This window comes from Pogona vitticeps, chromosome 9 (assembly GCF_051106095.1).
Source record: "Pogona vitticeps strain Pit_001003342236 chromosome 9, PviZW2.1, whole genome shotgun sequence".
Classification (NCBI taxonomy): domain Eukaryota; kingdom Metazoa; phylum Chordata; class Lepidosauria; order Squamata; family Agamidae; genus Pogona; species Pogona vitticeps.
Genome location: NC_135791.1, coordinates 27,808,407 through 27,828,965, shown reverse-complemented (window position 1 = coordinate 27,828,965; position 20,559 = coordinate 27,808,407). Strand labels below are relative to the sequence as shown.

General features: G+C 54.7%; 1 protein-coding gene across 3 annotated transcripts; it reads right to left on the bottom strand.

Moving 5' to 3' along the window:
- Positions 1-104: 104 nt before the first annotated feature.
- SUPT5H (SPT5 homolog, DSIF elongation factor subunit) lies at positions 105-20,540 on the bottom strand. Of its 3 annotated transcripts, XM_072979556.2 has the most exons (31): positions 20,382-20,540; positions 19,382-19,534; positions 18,891-18,991; positions 18,295-18,451; positions 18,113-18,178; positions 17,286-17,297; positions 16,298-16,367; positions 15,702-15,770; positions 15,506-15,571; positions 15,304-15,334; positions 15,077-15,145; positions 14,497-14,748; positions 14,181-14,270; positions 13,707-13,777; positions 13,224-13,329; positions 12,499-12,592; positions 12,091-12,227; positions 10,893-11,048; positions 9,295-9,441; positions 7,861-8,007; positions 7,073-7,198; positions 5,978-6,062; positions 5,131-5,232; positions 4,796-4,898; positions 4,514-4,641; positions 4,039-4,144; positions 3,742-3,900; positions 3,042-3,210; positions 1,943-2,146; positions 1,341-1,436; positions 105-621 (listed from the first exon to the last, which is right to left on the bottom strand). In XM_072979556.2, exons 3-31 carry the CDS (start codon positions 18,969-18,971, stop codon positions 478-480), a joined length of 3,243 nt encoding a protein of 1,080 aa, XP_072835657.1. In that variant the 5' UTR covers positions 18,972-18,991; positions 19,382-19,534; positions 20,382-20,540; the 3' UTR covers positions 105-477. The 3 variants fall into 3 exon arrangements, with proteins under 3 accessions (XP_072835657.1, XP_072835659.1, XP_072835658.1); XM_072979558.2 differs by lacking the exon at positions 17,286-17,297; XM_072979557.2 differs by lacking the exon at positions 19,382-19,534.
- Positions 20,541-20,559: the final 19 nt, after the last annotated feature.

The following is a 20,559-nucleotide window of genomic DNA, read 5'->3' as shown; positions in this document are numbered from 1 at the left end:
CTCAGGGGCCAGAGAGGATACCATCCCGCCCCCTGAGAATTCACCGCTGTCTTGGAGTGGGCGATGAACCTTTCCAGGAAGACACAACATCCACTGCACGCAGGGCCTATGGAAAGATTTTTATTAAAGCAAGCTACCAGCTCCACGGGGCATAAAGTGCTACAGGAGAGAAGGGAATACAGGTGTGCTGGACTCACTGCGTCTTCTTTTGCTGGTCACTTTACACACAATGGTATGGTCCCCCCTCCCCTGGCATACCTCCCAAAAGGCAAAGTCACCTTCTGGGCTGGGGAAAGAAGCAGAGATGGATGATGCACACGCGCACATACATACAAACACACACACACACACAAAAATAAAACTTCATCAGGAGTTGGTCTGTACAAGGACATGGGTTTGGGGCTCTGCAGGCACTATGGTAAAATACAAAACAGGGAACCACTCATGCCGCAAACACACAAAGGAACTTCCATCCCGCTAGGCCTCCAGCAGCTTGCCAAGGAAACGCAGGTTGAGGATCTTGAGCTGTTCTTCCAAGTCCATGCGGACAATGCCATCCTCCCCGTCGATGCTCAGCAGGACACCTGTCGCCTCGCGGTCCTCTCCCAAGATGACCTTGACCTGCAAGACGGGGGAAAGCGCAAGGTGACCGAGGGGCTGGAGTCCGAACTGCTCCGGCCACAGAGTGCTGCGTGGGGAGAAGCCGTGGGAGGCGAGGCACAGGCCAGACCGCAGGCAGTTCGAGCTAGGCTCCCCTGCAGGTTATCATTGGGTGGTGGCTGGCTGGCTCACTGGCTGGCAGGCAGGCTGGAGGAAAGAAAGCAGGCCCCTGGCTCTGTGGCAGGTGGGGGTTGTCCTAAACCACATACAGCGTCCTCCCCCCTCGTTTCCTTCAATAGGCAATATAATGTTTTGTTATTAGCAGCAACGTTGAAGTAGCTTAGAAAACTATATATTAAAATTCATAACTGCCAATCTAGTGATGGATGGAGAAACAAAACAGATGAGAAATCAGACCTTGACTGAACCGAAAGCTGAGAAAAAGCCCATCAGGGACCCACCCAAGTGCCCCCATCCCTGGCTCCTCCTCCTCCTTCAGGCCCCCAATTTCCCTTCCTCTCCATGCCAGGAGCCCACCTGCTCCCAACAAGGCAAGGTGCCACTGCTGGCACCACCCTTAGGAGAAAGCTTGCAAGTGAGCAGCTGGTGGGGCCTCTGCGGACTCCTGTGTCACCTTGCCCCATAGAAAAGAGCAGAGAAACTCACATTCTGTGAGGCTTTTCCACAGGAAAGGGCTGTCGGGTGTAACAAACCCTCGTCCCTTCCTCCCATCCACATACCTTATTGTTCTTGGTGGGCGTGACAGGCTCCAGGTGCTCACTCGAAATGCTGACCACCTTCTCACTGTCCTTTAGGTAGACGGAACACATCCCACCCTGCCAGGGCCGTGGAGAGAGAGAGAGAGAGAGAGAGAAGGGGAGGGAGAACAGCCAAAGTGAGCCACTGCAGACATGGGCCTCAGCAAGGCCTGCCTCATTCTGGGGCAAACTAAGAGGCTCTCTCTATCCCCCCACCCCACCATGTGTGTGAACGTTTTGGGGTGTGTGTGTGTTTTGGGGTGGCGAGTCCAGCTGTAGAGCCTTTTTTTCTTCTAGAAGGAAGAGACCTTGGAAGAAGTCTTCTTGCCCTGGCTCCCTCTTGCACCTCGCTCTGAGGGATTGCCCGGGGGTGTCTGACAGGAGTCACCCAAGAACAACTTCTAATTAGGAAGGGATGGCAGCGTGGGGGAGGGGCGGCTGTTTTCTGGGCCCTCGGCTGCCACGCTGCCTTTGCCCTTACTGGTGCCACCCTCTGCCCACCTTCTTTACTGCCAGGCAGTCTCTTACTCAATGCCCATCTCCCCCGATCTGGTCAAGCCCCGTGAAGCAGCCCATCCACCTACCGTCACACTGCGGATGACACCCGTCTGCCCCACAACTTGGCTGTCCAAGTACGTGTCACGCACTTTGACCTGGATGTCAGTGGTGACCCAGTCGCTGGAGCTCTGCTCGATCCCAGAACCAGGAGTGTGCGGATTGTAGCCTCCAGGGGAAGGAGCACCTGGGGTCATAGGGCTGTAGCCCACTGGGCTGGGGCTTGGGCTAGCCTGGGGAGAGAAAGAAAGAGAGGGAGGGAGGAAGACTGGGGATGCCACCGGCTGCCAGGGCTTGCTGTGGTTGGTCCTGCATCCACAGGCATTCCTCTTTTTTCCCAGACAAGGTTCTTTAAACCTTGTGAAACTCTCTAGACCTTGCACCCTATGCCTCAGGGCAAGAGCGCCTCTTCTGTGGCGGCAGTGACTGTGAAACAGCCTCATCCTTGAGATCCGAGAGGCTCCCCAAGTTGGACGTTCACTTTACGCTGTTGGGAGCAAACTATACATTCCTGGAAGCAAAGCATTAGACGATGAAGATGAGTTCCCTCCCACGCGCCCTTGTCTGATTGATCTTGTCTGATCCCAAAGACATGAGAGCAGAAAAGTTCTGCTGTCACCATGGCACCTTTTTCTGCAGCGGAGGGATTCCCTCTGCTACTGACTCAACGGTACTCGTTTTGATTGTGAACTGCTTTGGGATTTTTAAAATGAGCAGCAGTGGGGAAAGGCCCTAAAATGTATAAAAGGCGAGGGTATCTCCAACGCTGGCCCTCACGTCTCTTTTACTACAGTTCTTGAGTAATGGAACACCTTCAGGTTGCTTATCCTAACTCTGAAACTATCCAGACCACCCGGACCCACTCACAGCGATTTCACCCTCATGGCTGAGATTTTGAAGTTCTTTATGGGACTCATCCCACCCCCTTTCCCACACTTCCACCTATGGCTGGCAGGAAAGCCCTTATCCTCAAGCGGGGCCACCAACATCCCCCGCTCCACTCCACAAAAGGCCTACGGCTTCTCCAGGGCAACCACAAGCACTTAAGAGGGTTAAGAGAAGCTTTTCCAGGACTTCACACTTTGGGACGCAGGTGTGTGTTTCACTTTCAACTACATCTTACGGCACCTGGTACGCCATGGGCGATGGTGTTGGATGGTAGCTGGCTGGCGAGTGGGTGTTCTGATAGCCGACAGGACTGGGTGCCACTTGATGGAAACTCTGAGGGCTGGGACTTGGCTGGTAGGAGCCCTGAGGGGACGGAACGGCATACGGAGAGAACTGGTCTGTGTTGTACCTGCAGCAAAAGAGAGTCCTTTGTGGCCAGCAAGAACATCTGCGGGAGCCCCGTCACCCACCCGCTCCTCAGACCAAGTACGGTAAGAGAGGGTCAGACGGGCTGATCTAAGCACAGGGTGGCTGCCAGAGAATGTTCTCTGAGATCATCAGATCTCCCTCTGAGGGAGGCCCTTGCCCATTTTTTGCCATTTGAGGAGTACCAGAAGCTGCCTTCTCCCAAACCAGACCCCCCGGGTCCAGTCTGGCCGGCTCTAGCCATCATTCCCAGGGCCTCAGGCAGGCTCCTTCCCAGGCTCCTCCTGGAGACAATCTCCGACCCACAAGTTAACCAGGCACAGGTTTCAGAACCCAAGCAGACCAGATATGCTCAAGACATGAGCAACCAAGAGACCTTTGAAAAAAATCTTTTTAAAAGAGATTTTAAAAAAAAGATTCTAGAGGAGAAAAAAGATTTCTGTAAGGGCACCAAAGAGAAAGAGGTTATGAACTCTCTGTTCCTGGTCTTGTCCCCTCCCCCCACAGTACTCACATGGCTGGAGTGCCAGGGGTCTGAGGGTTGTACGGTGGGTTGACCTGTGGGGAAGAGGGGTCCGGATAGCCAGGGGTCTGTGGGTTGGGGGTTCCTCCGTAGCCTTGGGGTGAGGGAGTGGGTTCATCATCAAAACCATAGTCGAACTCTTCATCCGCCCTGTGTAGGAGGCAGAGAGGGAGAGGGAGAGAAGGGGAGAGAGAGAGAGAAAGTCACACCCCTGGCCCGGAGAGATTCCTGGTCTCTCTCCTTGTCCCGGACCTGCCCCCTCTTCTCCTTCCCCTGCGAGGGACGCACCTGGACGGCGTGTTGGGGTTGTTGGGGTCCCACGCTCCGCTCTGTGCAGGGGTCCGGCTCCCGTCGTGCAATGGAGTTCGAGAGCCATAGTGCGGGGTCCGGTTTCCTGAAAGACAGCCACCACACTGAGGCTTAACACCAAGGAAAGAAAGAGGGCTGGCTTTCCATTAACACCACACTGAAGCAGCCCAAATCCTGCTGGTCCTCTTCCGTCACCCTGTGTCTCCTCCTTCAACTATCACTGTGCAGAAGGATTGAGATTTTGCTCTTTGTCGGGAAAGGTGAGGAGCTGGCAGGCTGGGAAGCCCACATAGGCTGCCAACAGACTATCTAGCCATCCAGGCCACCCGAGGTTTTGCTGTTTTCTTTCAGTCAGTCAGGAAAAACTGTTCCGTGAAGAACTGAAAAACCGTTACACTCAAAGCTCTCTTGTCAGCAGCAGAAAGGTGCCCTTCCTGCCACTCCTCCTACTCACCATCGTGCAAGGGAGTCTGGGAGCTGTACATGGGCGTGCAGGACCCTGAGCCATACATGGGGGTCTGGGAGCCATACATGGGGGTCTGCCCATAAGTGGACGTCATGTCGCCTGGCATCCTCGAACCGCTGACAAAGGAGAGAAAAGGAACAAGCTGGTTAGGTCTCGTTGGAAGCCGGAGCTCCCCCCCCCCGTGCCCCAACATCCACCTCTCTTCCTTTTGCCCCCCCACCTACCCCCCCCCCAGCTCCACCCCAGCCCCACTGCCCTCTTGGCTCTTACACAGTGGTGAGGTGCTGCCGGTCCACAGAGATGGTCTGGCAGGTGGAGTGCAGCTCCACTCGGGCCGTGGATTCCGTGGCGTCCTTGACCACACCAATGTAGCCTGGAAGAAACATCTCCTCAGTTCAGCCACCTCAGTACCAAAAGGAAACAATCGAACTAAGAGACTTTCCACTCTTGACACCCTGAAGCGCTCAAAGCATGCCCTGGGCAACCACGCGTCCAGGAGGAGAGCCACAGGACGGGGCTCGGCTCAAAAGGTAAAAAGACCAGGAAGAGAACCTCTGGGCAGCCTGTGCAGCCCCCCAGGGGGAGAGGAGAGGGAAGGGCTGTACCTTTGTAGGGGCCTTGAGAAATCCGCACCGTCTTCCCAATGAAGTCGTCTCGGCGCCCACGGCCTCGGCTCATTCCTCCCCCGCCAAAGCCCCCGCGTTGCCCTGGAAAGAACCCAAGGGATGAGGATGGGTACATGGTGCCTGCGTGCCCGCAGCCTCTCCTGGGACCCCTGAGAGGCTGCAAACAGCCTCTAAGTCCAAGGGTATCAGTCCTGTCCCATCTGCGTCCTGATGTTCCCACACGGAGCCCCTTCTCTCTTTCTCTCTCTCTCCAACTCAGAGGGTCTCAGGGAGGGAAAGAGCTTTCTTTTTGGGGTGTGTGTGTGTGTGTGTGTGTGTGTGTATCAGTCCTGTCCCATCTGCATCCTGACGTTCTCACATGGAGCCCGTGTGTGTGTGTGTGTGTGTGTGTGTGTGTGTGTGTGTGTGTGTGTGTGTGTGTGCGTGTGTGCGCGTGCGTGCGTGCGTGCGTGCGTGTGTAAAAAATCAGCTCCTGGGACAACCATGACCAAGGAGAAGCAGTATGGCAAGCGATGACCTGCTCCCACAGCAAATGACTTTACCCAGCAGACGAAGCAGGGATCCTTTTCTGGGGATGGGTGGGGAGGTGCCTTGGCTCTGGGTGGAAAGCTGGGTCTCTTCCGTTGTGTCGGCTGTGCCCCTGGAAAGGGCTAATTCTTTCCCATCGCTACCAGCTCCTCTCTTTGATTCCCACCCTGCTCAGCTTCCACAGCTGCTTCTTCTGGCTTGCTGCTGTGCTGCCCATTTACAACGAGGCTCCCACAGTGAATGAGGAGAGAGCAGACACAATTCCGTTTCTGGGCTGTGCAACCTTCACCCAACTCACCTCCAGAGCTGGGATGCATGGGACTGTTGATACGAGGACTCATGGGGGCAAAGCCGCCAATGGTGAAGTTGGTCACATCCCGGGGCTGGAAAAAAGGAGGAAGGAAACTGGAAGCACAGAAACAAACACAGGGCTTATCTGGCGGCAGCCAGGATTCCACCGCAGCCGTGGGAAAAAACTTGCTGTGTTTAAGCACTGCTAGGCCCTTGCACAACTTCAAAGTGGCTTTGGTTGGCGGGGTGGGGGGGGGAACCGAAAAGATGAGGCCGCAGTGGGTAAATCCTTTAGCCAGAAGCCACTTCCCATGCAGTGCATGATCAGCACTTGGGCCCTCCTGCCTCCTCTTGTGCAGCTGCAAGAAGGAGATCAGAAGGAGCCACTTCTATTTCAGAGAGGGCACAGCCGAGCGCTTCTATTACGTCCTTCGGAAGGCAAATTAGGAACATAATTTAGAATGGGTCTGAGGTCAAATGATTTTGTCTCTTTTTGACTATGGAGGAAACAGAAGATGATTCTATAGCCTACCGTGTTTCCCCGAAAATAAGACTGGGTCTTATCTTAATTTTTGCTCCAAAAAATCCATAAGGGCTTATTTTCATGGCATGTTTTATTTTTTCATGTACAACAATCTACATTTATTCAAATATAGTCATGTCATCTTCTGGTTGCTGCACAATGATGGGGAGCGGGGTTTCACTTAACTGGGGCTTATTTTTGGGGTAGGGCTTATATTATTGAGCATTCTGAAAAATCATACTAGGGCTTATTTTCAGGTTAGGTCTTATTTTTGGGGAAACGGTATTACGTGATACAGCTCAAATTCATCTGATTGATCTTTGCTGTCTTTATTTGCCATCTTACTTCTTCATTTTGACTCAGTTCTCAACTGACTCTTCCCTTCTCTGTTTATCTTCCTCCAGCCACCATACTGAGCACTGCTCCACTGCCATTTCAGTCTCTCTCCTATTTCTGGCCCAGACCCACCCAACTGGACACAATGGCAAAGAGGTGTTCACCTTGTGGCGGAGGGCACAGGGGCACCCCCACCCCACTCTGGCACCCCCAGAAGCCAAGCCTGGCAGAACGGACCCTTACCTTTGAGCTCCCAGCCAGGACCAGATGGCGGGTCTTGCACACAAACATGCCCCCATTTTCCACCAGCTTCTTGCAGTGCAGGAAAGCAAAGCTCCGGAACAAGTGACGAATCTCACCCTCACGGCCCTGAAAGGAGGAGGGAACAGCAGCATGAGGAAGAGGAGGCCCAAGTCACCCAGGGAGGCCAGGAGGTACAGGATCCTGGTGTCCTCAGCCTGCCAGCTACACAGCATGGGCACAAAACCGGAAGAAAAGGCCCCTCCGGCTGTAAGGGAGAGAAAAGGGGGCTGACCCTCGTGGCTGGAGGAGGAGGGCAGACAAAGGGAGCAGGCTAGGACCAGGCTGCCTCAAGCAGGGGCCGGTAGGGAAGGAAACCTGCCTCACAGTCCCCAGTCTCCATCCCCTGCAAGATCAAGCGCCCTCAAGAGGAGCGGTCTTCCTGGCGGTGGCCCTGAAAGGTGGAACAAACTCAACAGTGGAGGCTTACTGACTTTCAGATGTTTGGAGAAGGACTGTTACCCAGAGTAGGATTTTAATGTCCAACTATTCCACTGTTCCAATCTTTTTAATGGTAGCTTGTCATTTTCCTTTTAACAAACTGCTGCACTGTTCTATATGAATTTGGTTTAGTGTTCCTGGAACCATGTAACTGTCATCAGAAGGAGGATGATGGCTGCTCAGCAGGAGGAGGAAGGCAGCTTCCTTGGGCTTCAGCTGCTTTTGGAGCTGCTGCTGCACACAAATCTTGGAAAGCCCCCAGGCCGATGCCCCCGAGACCACCCACTCACCGAATGTGGCCCATCAATGACTTTGACGATGTCCTTCACATGAATGTCGTTGTGCTCAGAGTCCAGGGCCACCGCAAACCGGTTGTCCTTCTTCCGGTTCACAGCCTGGTGCCTGACGGTCACGACTTTGCCGTACATGTTGAGGACCTGGGCGGGAGAGAAAAGGGGGCTCAGAGCCAAAGGGCTGGAAGAGGGAGACGGTGGCGCAGGAAGACCTGCGGGGGCTGTCTTTCTCGGAAGGGAACCACCAGCCTCCCTTCTGAAGCCACGGGAAGGTAAAAAGCCAAGTCTCACACGAGGCAGAACCTCTGACAGACCATCGGCTGGAGACCCTCTTCTCCCCAACATCGCAAGGCAAGCCGCCCCACGGCTACTGGAGGGCTGGACGCGGCCCTGCGCCCATCCAGAGGGTGTGGGCCCATCCAGCTGAGTGGCACCAGCAACTCTGAGGCGGAGTCAGAAGAAGCGCCTTCTGGCCACCTCCTGTTTCGCCAGGGTTTCCGGAAGGAGAGGAGTTGGTAAAAACAGGAGGCCACGCAGGTGATCCACCCTGGGTCAAGGCCCCACACCCTCCCTGGAGAAGCAAACGAATTTCCACCGGCACCCCTCCCTTCCCCCCTCTGGCCACCAATTCCTTCTGCCGTCGGACACCCAGCCACGTGAGCTCAGTCCCCGAGGACTCCACCCTTGAGCTTCTGAAAGGGAAACTACATAGACAAAGGGTTTGTTCTGTGTAAGAGCCTCCCCTTAAAAAAAGGTCCCTAGGCCAGAATCCTAGGCCTTTCGTCCAGTACAGGTGGACATTTCAGCAGCCAGGGTTAGGGCAGGCATGGTGGGCAGAACAGAAGACGGAGGCCCTCTGGCCATGTCGCTGGGGAGCCACCCCTCCCCCAACAGCCCAGCTGGTTGTTAAGATGCTTTCTTGAACACCAAGTAAGCTGTTCTGACCCTGAAAACAAACAGGTGCAAATCACTGTCCCTGAAAATAGACCGATCCCTTTTGCCAAACTTGCTTTGGACTGTTTTTAAAATGTCTTCTTCATTTTCCTCCTGGAATCCTCCAGTCCACCAAAGTGTTTCTCAAGCACAAAGCCAAGATGTGCTCTCGGAATCCCTTAACAGTTAAGGCAGAACTCAGCTGCAGCCTTCCCCAATCTGGTGCCCTTCGCTCAGTTGGACTACAGAGCCTATCCTTCCCAACCAGCATGACCCAGACTGCAGATTCTCTCGTGTGCAACTGTTCAGATATCCCAAATGAACACTTCTACTGTGTCCTTTATTAATACAATGGTCTGCCTGGAAAGTGCCATAGTGCCCCCTCCCTCGTTGATGATGTCAGGCATGCCAAGGCATCAGCCACAGAGCGTCAGGGAGGGGTGCAACCTCTTCCCGCCCTGCACAAATCCTCCCAGCCAAGGCAGCGCCCACACCCACCTGGAAAGTCTCCCGCTCCAGCCGAACGATCACCCCGATGGTCTGGGGATCCAGCTGCACCAATTCTCCCCACTCATGCTGGCCACCCACATCCACTCCAGAGGCCGTCTCCGAGCAGAGCTGAAGGTCTCGAGGGAGGACTTTGAGCTGCAGGAGAGGGGGGTGGGGTCCAACTTTGAAAACGTACTTTTACTTTTTGCATTAGGAACGTCTAAATAAACAAATAAAATAGAGGAAGGACCAGTCACTAAGCTCCTTTGACATTCAGTGGCAGCAGCACCAACGCGGACATTTTCTGTTTCCAATCTTTACAGCCTCAAAGAAGGCAATTGGCTTTGACAGAACAAACTGCACGAAGGTGTCCTTGGGCTGCAGCTCCCAGAAACTCTGGCTGGCACAGCTGGCGGCAAAGGATTGATTCTAGGAACTGCAGTCCAAGAACACTGGGATTACCCAGGGCTGGAAACCAGTCTTACAGCATCACAGAATATTCCCGCGCCAAATACTTGGATGTGCAGCACGGGGGGGGGGAACGGGACGGGGGGACACAGCACTAGGAGGGGATCCAGATCTGTGGGACATTGGACAGAAACACTCTTAAAAGAAGCACACCGATACATATGATGCCAGAGCAGCACAGCTTACCCTCAAAGTGCTGAAAGGGATAAACAAGCATCTTAATAAGAACCAGGCCAACATATACACAACAATTCCACCGAGGGAAAGAGATTCAGCTCTGAGTCATGGGTTTTAAAAGCCTGTTTCTAGCCCTCCCTCACGGCTGTGAAAACACATTTTGACAGCCTGCCTCCAAAGCTTGCTTAGGTCTCAGATTTCAGAGAAGCATTTTCTGTTTCTGAGAGGAGAGGGCGGCACACCTCCTCCTGGCTCCTGACTTGCAAAACAGACCAAAGAGTCAACTGAGCCCAGTCAGCAAAAGAGGTAACCAACATTCCCTGTCGTTTCCCACCCGGCTGCACGGGCGCCTTGCCCCAGGCATGCTCTGGGGGGAGGGCGGGGTTTCATCTGAAAGCGGAAGTAAACAAACTGGCTGCTGGTGGGCAGTCTCGATGTCGCTCTGTGCGCATGTGCAGCTTAGAGGGAACGTTGTATCTTTGGTGCAGGTGTGCTTTTTTGGGATGGGGCGTGTGTGCACCTATACACAAAAACAGCGGACACGGCCCTAAACACCATTCACAGGCCAGAGCTGGTCAAATAACACCTGGGCCACAAGGACAGGCTGAAGGGCCGACCCGGCCAGCCCTAGCCCTAGTCCTTCTTAGGGACTCCCTGGCACCGGCCGTGGGTTCTGGAGCTCCAATAAAGGCTACAAAGCCTTGGCTCCTCTCTTCAGGAAATACACTGAAAATGCCACACCTCCACCTACCCGGATGGTTCTGCTGCCCTTCCTCCTGGGAAAGACATTCCCAGGACTTCTGGTCCTTAGCTGCAAAATGCGAGCCAAGTTTTCTGATTCACCAAGAACTGAACCAAGCTTCCAAATGACTTAAGAGCTAGTTCTGAAATGTCTGTGGCCCAGGAAGACCCACGTGAGCCACCAGAGCCCCGCCCCTTTTCTGTATCATCCTGTCACTCACCTCATGCATTGTGAGGTCCGAAAAGAGGATGACAAAGTTTTCCTCCACGCGTACAATTAGTCCTGTGTCGCCCTCAAAGCGCCCCGCGATCACCTTCACATGGTCCCCCATTTTGAAGTATTTGCGCAACTCTTGGGCTGGGAACTCCAGCATGTCCTGGAGAAAAAGGGAACAAGGGAAAAGAGGAAGAGGAGAGGAAGCTCACAAGAAGGCTCCTGTTACTGCCTGGCGGAAGAGGAGGGCCCGCTCCGGCAGCTGCTGGCTCCTGTCCCCAGGCGGGCTCTCCTTTCGGAAAGGAAAAGGAGGAACAGGGGTGGCCCCTCTCAACGGCAGAGCTCCTGAAGGATCCAAAGGCAGGGCCCTGGTTTGGTCTCAGCACCTCCAAGACCACCTAAAGATCTGGGGCAACCGGGGGAGGGAAGGAGGGCAGGGAGAATGGGAGAGACCCTTCCCCCCCCCCGCCTGCCCCCTGAGATCTCAGAAAGCCACTGGCTGACCATGAAAGAGGACACACAGCGGGAGCATCACTCATTCATCGGCCTGCCAGGAACCACGTCTCCATCAGACGCAGGCTTCAGGGCTTAGGGGGCTGGGTCAGCTCCAGCAGGAGGCGCTCTAGGCACCAAGGAGAGCCACCTGTCTCTTCTTCTGCAAAGAAGAAGAAGGTGATCTGCTTTATGGAAGTGGATTCTTTCACCCGCCTGGGGTTGAGCGCTGCACATGGCTGGCTAGTGAAAGGCTTCCTGGGCTCAACTGTGGACCTTCACAAACACACAGAAAGATTTCAGAGAGGGGAGAGCATCCCCTGATGCAGCAAGTGGCTCAAAGGAGGCTAGAAGAACGAGAGAGCGCTCTGAAGCTGGATCTTGGCAGACCTCCCGTCCCACCTTCCAATCACTCTGTGGCCCCATCAGGCACCTGTGCCTACGGGACGGGAGAGCAGCGCCACCCACCCTCTTGTGCTCATGAGAGAGAGAGGGCTGACTCCAAGGAGCAGGATGGGGCCCTCCTGGCTTACAGCCCCAGGCAGCCTGCTGCTCTGTGGGTGTGTCTCCGTGGCCACCCAAGGATCTCCACACCCTGCCAGTGGGAGTCAAAGCGCAGTCTCCATTTGTGGTCAGAGGCCCCTTTGTGAGCAAGCCATCCATTGGTTCACCTCCCCGGCCAGGCTGCCAGCAGGATGCCCAGGAGCCCCTACCTTGAGATCTTCGTGCTTCGGCATGATGGTGATCTTGTTGCCGTCCACGCTCAGGATCTTACCCTGGAGGTTGATCAGCTCCCCTTCGCATACCTCCACATTGTCACCGGGCTGGAAGTTGTGCTCCCGTTCCTTCCCTAAAGCGGCCAGAAGCAATGGAAGGGAAGGGGCACTGAGCCGCTGCCGGCGGCACCCGAGCCCTTCTTTCCAGAGGCAGGAGCACAGCCGGCCCTCCCGGCTCCTCCAAGAGAGGACAAGGCTTTACATGTTTGCCCAGTGAAAACAGCATGGTTTTCAGAGGGGGCCAAAGAACCACCTGGGCACGGCTAAGCCCCCACCTTCTTGCTCTGGAGAAGCAAGTGGTACAAGCCAAAGGCCATGTGGGCAAGAAGGGCCCCAATTCCCCACCTGTGCTTTCTGTCACCACCTCCAGGTCGATGCCTTCAGGCTGGTCTTCAAATTTCTCCAGCTCAGACAGGGTGGGCTTCACTCCTTCTGTGATCTGATGCCCAGAAATACATCCGGCATTGGGGGGAGGGGGAGGAAGGAAAATGATCAGATGGAAGGGTTAGAAAACCAGAGCCGGTTCCTCCCAGACAGACAGAGCCTAAACTGTTCTCAAGCAGCTTCTCAGTTCAAGCCTTCAAGCTCTGGGAGCGGCTCCATTTCTGAGTCGTTTATCAAGAACGCTGCAGCGCTGGAGGGAACCATGAGGCCCCCCTACGACAACTCAGCGCAGCCCAGAGCTTGCACAGAGTACAATATCTGCCTGCACACGACCGAGAGGCAGAGCCTTCGGTTGAAAGGACCTGGCCTCGGACGGCAGGAGAAGGCCCCTGGCCACCCACTGAAGGGCCAAATGGACCCATGATCTCGCCAGGCTTAAGGCCCCTTCCTGGGGCTTCCGCGTTCCCAGCCTGTGGGCATTTCTTTTACAACAGAGGGTGGGGACCCTCCTTGGGACCTCAGTGGACTGTAATTTCCAAGGGCCACAGCCAGCAGAGCCCAAGGGGAGGGGCTACATCCATTGTTGCCTGGAGGGCTGCCCTTTAGCCCGCTCTGGGATGGAAGGACATTAATCTAAAAGCCCCCCAAGCCCCATCCTTGTGTGCCACAGAGGTCCTAATCCTCACCACAGCTGACATCGCAAAGCTCTTGAAGAGGAACCCCTTCCGGCTGTATCGGTTCCCCTCAAAGATGAGGAAATCGCCATCAGAGGCCACATCACCGCCCAACGACCTGGCACGGAAAGGAAGAAAGAAAGAAAGGGGCAGGAGGAGGAAAGCATGTCAGGCAGGAGGCGTCGCCCCAGCCTTGCACAGCCTGCCACGTCCGGGGCTCGGCTGGCACCCCTCTCCTGGATTGTTTTTTTTTTTTTTTTGGAAAAGAGTCCAGAAATAATCTCTCTTGTGTTCTGGCCCCCCCGTGTTCCTCAAGCGGGACCAGAACGTAGAAGAAATTATTTCTGGACTCTTTTCCAACTCCCGGCATTTCAGTCAGGACAACCGCCAGCAAGAGTGGTCAGAAGATTCTGAGAGAATTAGCCTTCACGGTGGCTCTTCCAAGCTGTGCCCTGGAATGGCCCCCACCCCATGCCCGCAGTTCAAGCCACTCACCGGATCTTCTCTGCATCAAAGAGACGCTGCGGGGGACGTTTGAACTTCTTCCTTTTGGCAAACCAGTCTTTCTGCAACGGAAGCAGAGAACCAGCAAAGTCAACGCAGGGGTCAGGACCGGGCGGGCGGGGGGGGGGGGGCTGTGGTGCTGGCAGTAGTGCCTGTGCCGCACCTTCCAGAACCGGTGATGAACAGAACAGCTCTTTTTGCAGAGGAGGAGGTTAAAATGAGACACCTGTTTCCAAAGCACCAGTGAAACCTCATTACGAAAGAAAGCCAACAGAACACCAGCTCCTAAATGCCACTATTTCCTAGTTTAATTCTGTGAAGAGTTAAACGAGGATACCTCTTCCGCCAAGAGACCCTCACAGCCTGGAGCAGTTGCCAGGACTCACCAGGAAGGCCAAAGGGAGGCCCAGTGAAATAATCAGGAGAACAGCCTCCCCTGCCCCTTATCCTAGGCCAGGAACGTACCAAACTCATGCGTGCTTTGATGCGGTCAAAATCAATGCGTGGAATCATCTTCAGGGAGATCTGATTCTGGCTCGGCTCCACATAATCCACCTAAAAGAAGGAGAGGAGAACAAACAGCCCCCGACGGGTTTTTTTTTGGGTTTTTTTGTTTTTGCTGCATCCAACATATAAGAGAGGACACAATTCAGGTCAATCAATGCACTTGGTTCTCCACTTCTAAAGGCCCAGGATCTTCAAAAACTTTCTCAGGATTTCTGTTGGGCTGGTACAAGCCAGATCGCTCTGCTCCACCCAGGTGCCCTTCAGGAGGGCTCACCTGAGCAATGTCATCCTTGTAGATGCCCCTCTTGAGCCGGACCCATGACTTAGGCTTCAGGTTGGTCACCTCCTTCACCACCTTCAGGACGTCTGTCATCTCCTTGATGGGCACCATCTGCTGGTTCCAGTAGCCCATCCGGAGGTTGCCGACCCCCTCGATGGCTTGCTTGACGTGGGTCTGCTTGTAAGCCTCCACGTAGATGTAGCCCTTCACGTGCTCGGGGGCAACCACCGACTTGATCTGCAAGGGCTGCAGAGAGAAAAGGGGGGGCACGCGCCGCAAGAGGAGAAGCGCTGTGCGGTCACTCTGTCCATGCCGCGCCAGCTTTTACTTCCCTCCCCAAGGTCGTCAGAGGCTCCCCGCCGGCCACGCTTGGAGTGATGGAGAACCGACAACCGCAAAGGATGCTTAGGGCTCCAGCCGAGTCTCCTTTTTCACCCCTGCTGCCACGTGAAGAAATGCCTCTTTGTCCAAACCCCACATGTGGGGAAAACGAGACCGCCAAGCCAACCCCAAAATCAAAGAAGAGCTGGTGCATCTGAAGTTTTCCTCTCTCCAAAGCCTCCCACCCACTTACTGTGTCGGTAAACTGGTACGCAATGAACTTCCTCATCAGTGCGATGGCTGTGGCCCGTTCCTCTCCAATCTGGAGACCAGGGAGGTGGGAGAAAAGGGAGGGAGGGAGAGAAAGGTTGGAATGGAAGGCGATGCTGCAAGGTGGCCCAGTGGCCACAAGGCTCAGGCAAGCCGGCCAATAAAAGCCCAGCTGAGGTTCAGGCTTGGTGGTGTTGATGCAGGCCTCACCTTGCACTTCACAGTCCAGAGGTTGGGATCCCTGGATAGCAAGAGGATAAAACACCACACAGTCAGGCTATTAACCGCCAAGCACAAGCAACCTGTTCCTTGCAGGAGGCCGCTCAGCTGCTCTCCTGCTCTGGCACCGCCCTCCCCTACACATTGCTTCTTCCCTCATGCTGGCAATAATGCATGACTCAAAAGGCCTTACTTGACTCCAGGCAGAAGCTGCTGCTGCGTAATGTCGTCAGAGAGCTCGTCAGAACCACCGTACACCCTGCGGAAACACGAAGGGGAAAAGACACGGTTGCCCAGAGGAAGGACAAGGCCCCGAAGGTATGTGCTGGAGGGTCAGGTTAAGGAGGGTCAGAGTTGAGGCCCTTGCAGGGCACAGGCTATGCACTCACGTCTCGCCCACGGAGGACTTGGCGTATTTCTTCATGTAGTACTCGCCCAGCTCCTCCTCTCGCTGGTCCCTGTGGAAGACGAGGGAAGAAAGAGCGGTGAGGGCCACGGGAAGGCCCCCGAGAGACCAAAGGAATCTGTGCTTGTTCTGGCCCAGAAGACGGAACCAGGGAGAGAAGGCAGGGAAGCAGCCTTTCAACCCACCTCCCTTTCAACCCACGACACCCAGAGAAGGTCGCCTGTGCGTTCCAACAGTTGCCGGCCACATGTGAGGTGCTCCATGAGGGCTGGTGATGAACACCCAGTCCTTGTTTAGCCAATGACGGGGAGCAAAATGCAGCACCTGGGAACTTGACATTCACCCACCCTTGCTACCCATCTCACTCAATCTCTCTGGAGACCAGGGAGGTGGGAGCAACCTGATGCAGGAAATCTGTAAACCCCCCCCAACCAATCTTCATTCTCGTAAGACCATAAATGCACAGCTGAGGGGGGGGGAAGGGCCCTTTCAGCTTTCCCTGTTGAGAGCACATCTTGTCACACTCCCTCTAGAGACAGCAAATTCTCCCCAATTGGGGGGTGGATCACAACCCTTTACCTCCAGAGGTTCTGCAGCCTCCGTGCCCCAGAGCGATCCTCATCCAGAACCACATTGTCAATGTTGGAGGCTAGGAGAAGAAAAGAGAGGTTGCTAAACTCCAGGAGGAGAAAGGCAGAGACAGAACAGAGAGCGGACGGGCAGTGTAGATCTCTGTGTGGTGGAGTCCGGAGAGAAAAGTCCGGAGGTCCTGAAGGGTTTGCAATGTGGGACTGTCCACCGCTCTCTGACAACTTACCTCCACTTGCTAATAGAGACCAAAGGAAAAGAGGAAACAAGAGGAAAGGCAAGAAAGAAAACGAGAGACAGAAAGCTGCAACCACGATTCTAGAACAGCTCTTGCTGTGCAAGGAAAAGCTATCAGCAGCCATGGCTGCGTCATCCATCCTGCTGACACTTCGTGGCTGCCACTGAAAAGAACACCACCCCTGGGCGAGACCTGCTTTAGCTTACGCTAAAGGCCACTGGCTTCAACCTGAAATGGAGATGCCCTTCGCAGAGACAAACAAAGGTCTCAAGGACACAGAGCACAGGATACCAGCAGAGGGCACGCCACCCCCTCCTGCAGTTTCCAGAGAAATGATCTCCCATATTCAGTGCTTGTGCTTTTCCTCTGAGAGAGGTTGGGCAGTCAGATCTGGTGTGGGGCAGAGGCAGCCATGCTGAGGATCCATCTCCTGGAAAGCGCACCTTGCTAAGCCTTGTCTGAATGGGATCCGAGGGGCAAGGGCTGTAATGCCAGGGCCCACTGCAAGGTGGTTGGTTGCACAAGGCCCTTTTCCTTATCAGAAGGCCACAGTGTTGATGGACGGCAGCCGGTGGGGGGGGGGGAATCCTGCTTCACGCAAACCAGGGGAGAGCAATCTCTTCTAGCCACAGGCCCTTCCCCTCCCTCCCTGCTCTGCAGAAAAGAAGCAAAGAAAGGAAAGCCGCTGGTGAAGAGGACGGGCGTTGGAATGGAGAGGAGAAACACAAAAACCAGTCTTACCTTCAATTTCTTCTGCTCATGGAGAGGTTGGTGGTGGTGGTGGGAGGGCGGAGAGTCAAATATGAGCCAAATAATATCATCAAAACCAACCACAAGGTGGGGGTGAATGTGGAACAGAAAAGCGGAAGGAACAAAATTAAGTTGTGGCACAAACCAAGCAGAAGCGAATGAAATGCACAAAGACTCAAAAGAGGAGCCACCAGGCCAGGAGGAGGGGGGCACTTGCGAGAGAAGGGGGGGCAGCCTCGGGCCAAACTTCAGGACCTGGGAGGTAGAGGGGTGTGTGTGTGTGTGTGTTGGCTGTAAAAAAAGTGCAGCCTGTTTCTCTCTTTCTCTCCCTTCAGGTGCCACCAGAGTAAGGAGGTCCTTGGGAAATCTCTTTTGTAACCTGTCACCATCCACAGCTGTTATAGGCAACGTTGATCTGTTTAAGAAAACTGAGGTTCCCATCATCTCTATCCTTTTTATTCGAAAAAGAAAACAAGGAATACCAGCACTGACAGAAAAGCAAAAATGCTTTCGAAATTGCAGCCAGCTTCAAAAGGCTTCCAACTTAAAGACTCCCTAACTTAGAAATAAGGAGACACAGCCCACAAATAGGTGCATTCCAAGAATGAGCAGGTGGTTCTAAGGATGGAGTTTCTCTGACTTCTTTAGATGGGTGTCTGAGAATAGCAAGGGGTTGAGAACTGCCTGTCCTCCTTGTTAAAGGAAATGCTCTGCTGAAGAATTCTGTGGGACTCTGAAACTTTCAGGTTCTTATTTGTATTGCTGAAGCATCCAGAGTGACTACATGCCAGATACTGGCCAGGAAGAACTGGTCTTACCTTTCTCCAGGATGTCCTCAGCGCCATCCTCCCACTGATCTTCATCTTCATACTCATCATCCACATCTGCAGAAAAGAAAAAGTGGGGGAGAGGGCAAGGCAAAGTAAGAGCCAGCCCTGGCAGACCAGACGTTGTCTCTCAATGCAGCCTTAAACACACTGGAGGTGGGGGAGCCTTTTACCGGCTTCGTCCAAGATAAAGCCCCCGTGTCTGGGTTTTTTGGCGGGCCGATCATCATCCTCTTCCTCCTCTTCATCATATTCCTCCTCTTCCTCCTCCTCTTCTTCTTCCTCCACTTCTTCTTTCTCACTGCCTACAACACTGGCACGCTCTTCTGCCTGAGTGTTTATTAAGGGAGAAGTTTTGACTCAAAATCTGAAGCCCAGAAAAAGCAGTCTCTGCATGTCCGTGCTTCCACATGTCATGTGAGATATGGAACAGCGGAGTGACATGGAAATCAGGAACACAACTTACAAGCCCGAGTTTCTAGCCCCTGCGCTCAGAAGAGTTCTAGGTCTCTGCGGGATCCTGGTTCCCCTACAATCCTTGGAAGGCTACATCAGGCAAGTGTAATAAAGTCTGTCTTTGCTGAGAGCGTAAATAACTGAAAAGTGTTTGTAAGCCATGTGTAAGTCTTAAAAGTTGAACACAGGAAGATAAACCAGATGAACCACTCAAGTAATCCCTCTCTCCGCCTCAAGCCATTCCATCCTGAAAACAGGTTCTCTCTCTGCTCCCCTGCATCTTCTGCTTCCCCCTTCCTTCCCATGGCCTCACCTCATTCTCTTCTGCCTCCTCTGCCTCGCTGCTGCGTTCACTCTCTTCTTCAGAGAAATTACTGTCCTCGCTGTCAGACATTCTGGCAACGCTCTCCTCTCCTGAAGAAAAGCAAAGTACCCTGTTAGAAAACCCACAAGCAGAAACATCAAACGGCACATGGTGTAAACTTTGGGGCTTGGGATCTTGGACAAGATTCCTGTCACAGTGAGGCCACTCTGCTGGAGGAACACTCGTTATTTTTAAAAATGCTATCACACTGCTGTCTAACCACAGCACATCATTTATGAGGAAACAATCAAGGATGCCATTGACCGCTTTCACAGGTCAAGTCGAAACTTCTCTCTGATGAGTTGGAAAGAGAAGGGGGGGGGAAAAAAACAACACCAAGCCAAGCCAAAAAGCCACCAGACACAAAACAAACAAACAAAAATAAAACTCTGGAGCCACCCAGATCCACAGGCAGCCTTCTCATCTGCAAGATACGACACCTAGCTGTGACGTTTCTCCAGCCTCTGTACTGATGTACTTCTAGAAGAGGAGAAGCAGAGAATTTGCTGGGCTTCCAAGGAAGAGCAGATACGCTGGAAACGGTCACTTTCCCAGTGGCTGTGGAGGCGAAAGGCATTCTGCTATGAAGGCATCTGCAGAATTAGAGCAGGTGCAAGATGCAAATTACTGAACATGCCTCGCAGGGGGGACCCACCGGCTTCCCCCTCTGGCTCTCTTGGCCCGCCAGCCAGCCCCACGCAAGGGGGCAGCTCCAGCTTCCTCAGGATAAGCCCCAGAACCACCGCCGCCGAGCAGAGTTCCTTCCCGAAACCTCCGCTAAGGGGACCTGAGAGAGACGGGTCTGAAAGGAGGGCAGGGGCAGAAAGAGCGTCCTGAGCAGCCTCTCTCAACCCTCTCCCCCACCCCCCCACGGCCCCTTATCATCATCCTCGTCATCCCACAGGAGGAGGGGAGGGGAGGCCACGTTTGACAGGAGGCTCCACGAGGGCAGACCCATCAAGATCGCCAGGGCCCCTCCTGACCCCGGGCTTGGTTCCTGGCTCGACAGGTCGCCCTTTCAGGCCTTTCCCTGCCCGGGTCCTTTCCGAGGAGAAAAAGGCGGGCAGATAAAACCGACAAAGCGCCTCGAGGCCCTGCGGCCGATCGGGACACCGGCGGGCCGGGGGCGCTGAGGAGGAGGAGGAGGAGGAAGAGGCGCGGGCAGGCCGGGAGGGAGGGTCCCCAGGGCCTCGGGGCTCCTCCGTCGCTTCGCCTGCTTTAAACGCGAGCCAGGCCCTTCCTCGGCCCGGAAGGCGGAAGGAAGGCTTCGTGCCGGGGCGCCCAGGCCTCCCTCCCTCCCTCCCTCTCTCTCTCCACCGGCGGGGGAAGGGAAGGGAAGCGGAGAGGCGGCAGGAGGGCCCGCGAGGCTCTCGGCCAGGCCCCGGAGGACGAGGAGAGGGGCAGCTGAAGCCCCGAGAGGGGGGAGGAGGCCTTACTTACCGGGCTCCGGGCGGGGACGAGAGACGGGAAGACCAACCGCGAACCGGCCAGCGCGCGAGACCCGCTCCCCTCACGCGCCCCCTCCTCCTCCTCCTCCTTCCTCGGCTGCGCTCCGAGAGAGAAATCTCGCCAAGCCTCGCGAGAACGTGGCCTCCAGAAGCGGCGGTTGGGCCGCTGC

Bases quoted from the DNA above. Each gene is read 5' to 3' on its own strand.
- SUPT5H (XM_072979556.2), bottom strand. From the start codon at position 18,971: ATGTCTGACAGCGAGGACAGTAATTTCTCTGAAGAAGAGAGTGAACGC. The intron at 18,179-18,294 runs GTAAAAGGCTCC...TCTTTTCTGCAG, and splicing joins CTTTATCTTGGACGAAGCCG to ATGTGGATGATGAGTATGAA. The intron at 13,330-13,706 runs GTGAGTGGCTTG...TTTCCGTGCCAG, and splicing joins TTTGATGCAGAGAAGATCCG to GTCGTTGGGCGGTGATGTGG.